The sequence below is a fragment of the Buceros rhinoceros genome, unplaced genomic scaffold (genome assembly GCF_000710305.1).
Source record: "Buceros rhinoceros silvestris isolate BGI_N320 unplaced genomic scaffold, ASM71030v1 scaffold11325, whole genome shotgun sequence".
Classification (NCBI taxonomy): domain Eukaryota; kingdom Metazoa; phylum Chordata; class Aves; order Bucerotiformes; family Bucerotidae; genus Buceros; species Buceros rhinoceros.
The window spans coordinates 68,310-74,122 of NW_010413510.1; the positions used below are offsets into that span (position 1 = coordinate 68,310).

The 5,813-nt window shown below is 47.5% G+C and overlaps 1 protein-coding gene across 1 annotated transcript in view; it reads left to right on the forward strand.

Moving 5' to 3' along the window:
- Positions 1 to 5,813, forward strand: part of LOC104494003 (collagen alpha-1(V) chain) — a gene marked incomplete at its 5' end in the record, with an annotated part of 114,653 nt that overhangs the window by 32,832 nt on the left and 76,008 nt on the right. Inside the window, 3 exons of the mRNA XM_010136778.1 lie at positions 699 to 830; positions 2,485 to 2,631; positions 2,759 to 3,007. Of these exons, the coding sequence (XP_010135080.1) occupies positions 699 to 830; positions 2,485 to 2,631; positions 2,759 to 3,007 (528 nt within the window). The remainder of the gene's footprint in view (positions 1 to 698; positions 831 to 2,484; positions 2,632 to 2,758; positions 3,008 to 5,813) is intronic.

Sequence of the window (5,813 nt, forward strand, 5' to 3'; positions counted from 1 at the left end):
GTTCAGCAGCCTCGGTGCCTAATGAGCTTGCTCGGCACTTGGCTTTCAATAAGCTGCTGCAAACTCCTTCCCTCTTTCCTCTTACCAGATGCATTTCTAATCTCTTTCTATGTCTGCCACACTCTTGTGGGTGGAAAATTAAGGTGAGGCAAGATGTAGAAAGGGTGGGTGATGGCTTTTATGAGACCAGCTGATAGGTGAGAGGAGCAGGGAACTTTTGAGGCCAATAAACAGCTTTTTGGGCTGAGGGCGACTCCCGAGCCCTTCCCTGCTGCCAGGACTGGGAAAGAAAGCAGGTTTTTTTGTTGTCCACAGGACACTGCTGATTTAGGGTGTGTAGAGCCCTTTTATTTTGACTGCACCTGCCTTGCCCGGGGCTTTCAGCACTGTGGCGTATGGTAGATGTGGGCATGAACTCTCTGTGGATGCGTTTTATCTCCTGGGAAGGTGCATGTGGGACCAAGCGTGAGGCACAGTGGCTTCACACCTCACAGAACAGCCCGAGATAAGCAGCTGCTTGACCTGGCCGTGGACACAGAGGGGTTTAACCTGGCTCATCTCAGGATGCATCTGTGTCAGGGAGGTGGCCCTGCCGGGTGTTGTGCTGTTGATCTCTTGGTGGTGTTTTGTCCTCTTCACTGCAGTCTCAGGCTGGTGGCTCCGTGTCCCCCTGACTCTCTGTTTTTCCTTCCTTGCAGGGCGACATCCAGCAGCTCCTGATCGTGTCGGACCCCCGAGCAGCCTACGATTACTGCGAACACTACAGCCCTGACTGCGACACCGCCGTCCCCGACTCCCCCCAGTCCCAGGACCCCAACCAGGATGAATACGTAAGTCTCTTGCAGAGTCTGGGGATGCTTTTGGGGCAGTAGCATCATGTATTGTGGTTACAAACACATTTGGTTTTTTCTTCGTGTTCAGCTTCCCCGCAACGCATCTGTAAGGGCCAAGACAGAGCTTGTTTTTAGGTTCTGGCCTCGGCTGTGGCCCTCAGGAGTTCTTTTCTGTGCTACTCTTGTTTCCAGAGACTAAAATTAATATTCCCTTGGAGCTCAAAAACTTGCAGGAGAAACAACGTGAGCTGAGCGTGAAATACTGACCTTCCCTGCAGGGCGAATCCTGTCCAATACAGGCGTCTATTTCTAAATTTCAAATTTCACTGCTGAGCTTGTTAAAAGATTGAGAAGTTCTGTTTCAATATTCTCTGAAACAACAAGTGTTAAAGGAGGGGGAAACATTTTTGCCCATGTATTTGATATTTGAACATTACTTTGGCAGAAATGCTCCCAGCTCATCTGTGTAAGCTGCTGTGCTCAGTGGTTTCTTTCTACAAAGAGTTAGCCTGGTAACTTTTACAAAAGGAAAGAAAGAAACAGTGGCTGATGCAGGACACCTTTTTAATTCTACTGCTCAATTAGAAATGTCTGGGTGTGGCTCATTATCAGAAAAGCATCCCCTGAATTCTAATTTTCGCAGCAATTAAAGCATCTGGCGTCTTGAGCCACTTCTCAGCATCTTGGCTGCTCTCTTGGTCTGATTTGCAGGTCCATGCACTCTCATAGTCTCAGATCTGTGGGCTCCTGCTGGAGCTGTAATGCCATCAGCCTGCTCTGGCTTAGCTTTGGGATCAAATTAAAAACCTGAGCCTAGCAGGGCTTTGGGGAGCAGAGAGATGCTCGCAGGGAAGTGCTGTAACTGCTCTGCCAGCCTTTCTGGAGAAACAATAAACACGTAAAATAAAATAGGCTTCAATATGGTCAAAATATGTGGTAGTGGGAAAATAAAACTCTTCTTTTGGAGACAGCAGTTTGACAAGGGCTGGCTTGTCTCAGGGCTGTGCTGCTCTGTGTAAGAGTAATTCTTCCACGCGCCAGCGTCTGCTGCCAGAGAGAGCAATGGACTGGTGAAGAAATTCGCCATGCCTGGCTGTAACCAAATGTTTTGTTTGTATTTCGTTTTGAAGAATGCCTTGTGGAAACCGCGGAATATGTCTTGTTGTAAAAGCCCTTCTGCCCACAGGCTGCTGGGAAGTCACACGGATGCTGTTAAGTGCAGTCAGATGAGTGTGAAAGCATCCCCGCTTCTCAGAGCGGCTGCGTGATTCAAGTGTTTTCTTCCTCTCTGAATATGTCAGATGTGTAACCTGGGAGGTCTCATCAATCTGAGCTTAAAAATAATAATAAAAAAAAGATGCTTGTTCTTTTTCTGTTGTTACTGTGGGTGCTGAATGGCTGCTGGGTAGGTGCAACCTCTCTGATAAGGGAGACTATGTTACAGAACCGAGGTGATTAGGACCCTCCTCAAATCACAGCTGATGCCAAAGCAACCCAAAGCGGGGCTTTTGGTGAAGGTTCCCAGCAGCTGATGGGCAAGAGGAAGGGAAATATTTCACTGCGTGGATCCACATCACAGCGTGGCCCCATTGACATGAAAAGAGCTGGCAAGGAACATGCTTGATTTCTGCTCCTCCTCTTTTCTTTGCAGTACACTGATGGGGAGGGAGAAGGTGACACCTACTACTACGAGTACCCCTACTATGAAGATGTTGATGAAGCTGTAAAGCCAGAAGCGCCCACCACCAAACCTGACGCTCCTGAAGTGGCTGCTGGAGAGAGACCTGAAACCAAGCAGGTACCGACAGGGGGTCCTGGCAAAGATTCGGTTGATAAATGGCACCTTTATAGAGGGGGAGGCGGAGGATGATGATGCAGATTTTTTGTTTTGTTTCTCTGATTCTGGCATTTTGTTTCTGCAATAGGACTATTCTGCCCCCACGCCAGCGCCTGATGGAGGGGCCCTCAGCAAGGGGCCGAAAGGGGACGCTGCGGTGGATGACCCTCTGGTGGATGAGTACAACTATGAAACCATTAACGAGGAGTACTTCACACCTCTCCCCTATGAAGATATCAACTACAACGAAGAAGTAGACCCCCAGGGCGGACTCACTGAGAACGCTGTGGAAGCTGAACTCCCCACGAGTACCGTCATCACCTACAATGAGACCGATGTAATTTTAATGAATGTTCTTTCCTTTCACTTTGGGGGTTTTTTTATTAATTGTCGTATTTCATAGTGCTGAGAGCAAGGAAAGTGTGATCATTCGTATGGTAAATCCATAAGTGGTTTGGGCAGCTGTTGGAAGAGGAAGTTTCTCGTAAAATATTTTCACTCCAGATATTTCAGGGTGTAGAATGCAGATATTTAGAATTTGGTTGAGGATTATTTCCCTTGAAATCTGTTGGTATTGACATCTACAGTTACCTGTGCAAAACACTTGTCTGACAAAAAGAAAGATGAGGGTTGGAGGTAAAATCTAAGTGAAAGTATTTTATTTCAAAGCTATTAATATAAATCCTTAAAATGTTGATTTGGAGACCATCAGTATTTTTCATTTGGTCATTCCTGGTGAATAGCATCTTCATGTTTTTCAGATTATAATTTTTGAAAATACATTTCAACACTGGGACAATCTCTTTCTTTCAAACTGCTGCTTTCACGCAGAGCGCCCCTCGGTTCTGTGCTCAGATGAGATCAGTCCAGATCCCACAGCTGACGTTTCTGGTGGAGCAATTACATTTTTAGTTACCCACACTTTAATATGCTTCAGCTGAAATATGTCGCACTTGAGACTCTTCTATCTTTAAGACTTGCCCAGTTCTTGCCTTTTATACTGGTGCTCAAATAGCTGAATGTTGGTCCCACCCTTAGATGGGACTGAGGTAAACTGCTGTGAAGCCAAGCGCTGTGTAGCTCGCTGTGCAAGGGAATAACTACGCTAGGCAAGCCAAATTCATCGTTGTTCAGGAACATCAGCAAGGGGATTTGACGGTGGGATAACGTTTCCTGGGACTTGGCAGAGTTTTGTGGTTCCTCCTCAGATGGAGAATCACTCAGGTATGGGGCTGTCAAAACTCAAAGCTTTCTGGGAGGCACTGGAGGGTGGCAAAAGAGACAGCAAAAGCTGGCCAACACATTTGGAGTCGGACCTGGAATTTTGAATGAGAAGGTGTCGGGGAAAGTGTCCAAGCAAAGAGCTGAGCAGCTGGAGCGAGACAGGAGGGGAGCCAGCTGCCCTGAGGGCTGGTGGCACAGCAGGGATTGAGTCTAGCCAACTGGGGATAAAAAATTTGGAGGAGGTTGAGCAGCTCAAAATGATGCAGAAGAACAGAAATGGCTCCAGTGTCTCGAGGAGGTGAGTGCCAACCTGAAGGAACCCATGGCTGGGAAACTTCCCTATTTCCTGACAAAGAGCCAGAAATCTTTGGCCAAGCTTGAGCTTTCTAATAGAGAAGAACTAACGATTGGGTAACATGACCTTAAAAACTGGAAGAGGAAATTAGAGGCCCAAGGGCACTTTAGTTGTTAGGAAAAGGAAATAGAAGAGGAAGACGGTTCAGGTAGGGAAATACACGGCAAAGCCTTCCTTTGTGAAAGCTGAGCCTGCTCTCAGCAGAGCATCTTGTGGGGAGAGAATGCCTACTCCAGCAGCTCCAGAAGAGCCAGCATTCAGCTGGGGAGGGTTGTAGGACTGCTCTTGCGGTGGGAAGTTGCTCCAGGGAATCCTTTAGCTGATGAGCAAAGGACCCAACTTGTCTGGCTGAAGAAGAGTCCCGTGCACTGAGGTGAAGGCTCCCCAGAAGTGCCAGCCTTAGAGACAAATACCCAAGAGGGGTATGGATTTCAGGTTTACACTCAGTGGGAGCTGAGGGTGCTGCCTGCAGCCATGAGCTCCCAGAGGAACCATATCCTTTAATCCAGCAGCAGAACAAGCTGCTTCCTGAGCAACGTGGAAGCGAGGATCATGACTTTGTGTGTGCAGTTGCCTGCCTGATACCCATTACTAGAAAGAGAGCTTCGGTGGGTGATAATAGCCTGCTGAAGTGGTTGAAATTTATTTGCTCTTTCAAAAAAAAAATACTGTATAAAAATCTTTTAAGTTTCTTAGCTAGTTTAGGAAACAAAATAGTGCTCATGGTCACGAGGAAGCACAGTAGTATTTCAAGCAGGTTGAAATTCTACTTGAAGTTCCAGGTTCCGGGTTTCTGCCTGCAGCTGGAGACCCGCTACAAGCATGTGGTGGGGCAGAGGTGGGCTGGGACACCAGGCATTCCCTGAGCTGGGGTGTGCCAGTCCTGGCACTGTAGGTCGCAGGATCAAATGGGATGATGTTGGTCTGGTGCAGAATGCTTGGTTTTAGCATCCCTTCACAGAGCTGTTGCGAGAGCAGAATGTGTCTGTCACTGTGACATTCTCTCTCTGTGCCTTGGGAAGTCTGGAATTCCTTCAACGGGAATTAAAAAGGGGTGTTTAGTTCTACACAAGCGAAACTTTGTGAAGCCTGTGCGAGAGGTTTTGGAGGCAGGCATAGTCATGGACCTCTCCTGGGCTTGGGTTTCATTCTGGCTAATAACTCGGTGATAAATGCCGGTGAAGCAGTTGGAGAAGTGGTAGGCAGCAGTTCTGCTGCGAGCAGGAGGAGCTGGGGACAGATAGATTTTGTTCAGTGCCTGCTGCTCGTCAGGCAGTTTGCTGTACTTGTCCAGATGCATATGCCAGCGCTTCATATCTGCATCGCTTCCCCTAAAGGGAGGGCTAAAAGTGATTTAAATGATGCTGTTGTCACAGGTTTTTTCACAGTGAGTTTTTGGACCTCCTCTTTTCTTTGTGGACTGTTCTCTGGTTCAGGTTGTCTAACAGCATTGTTAAGGAGATTATTTTTAGGCTTTTGTTTTGGTTTTTCTCCAAAGCACTCTCCATGCAAGTCTCAGCATGGAGAGCTTTCCTCCTTCCTTCCCCAGTTCTTCAAAATAGCA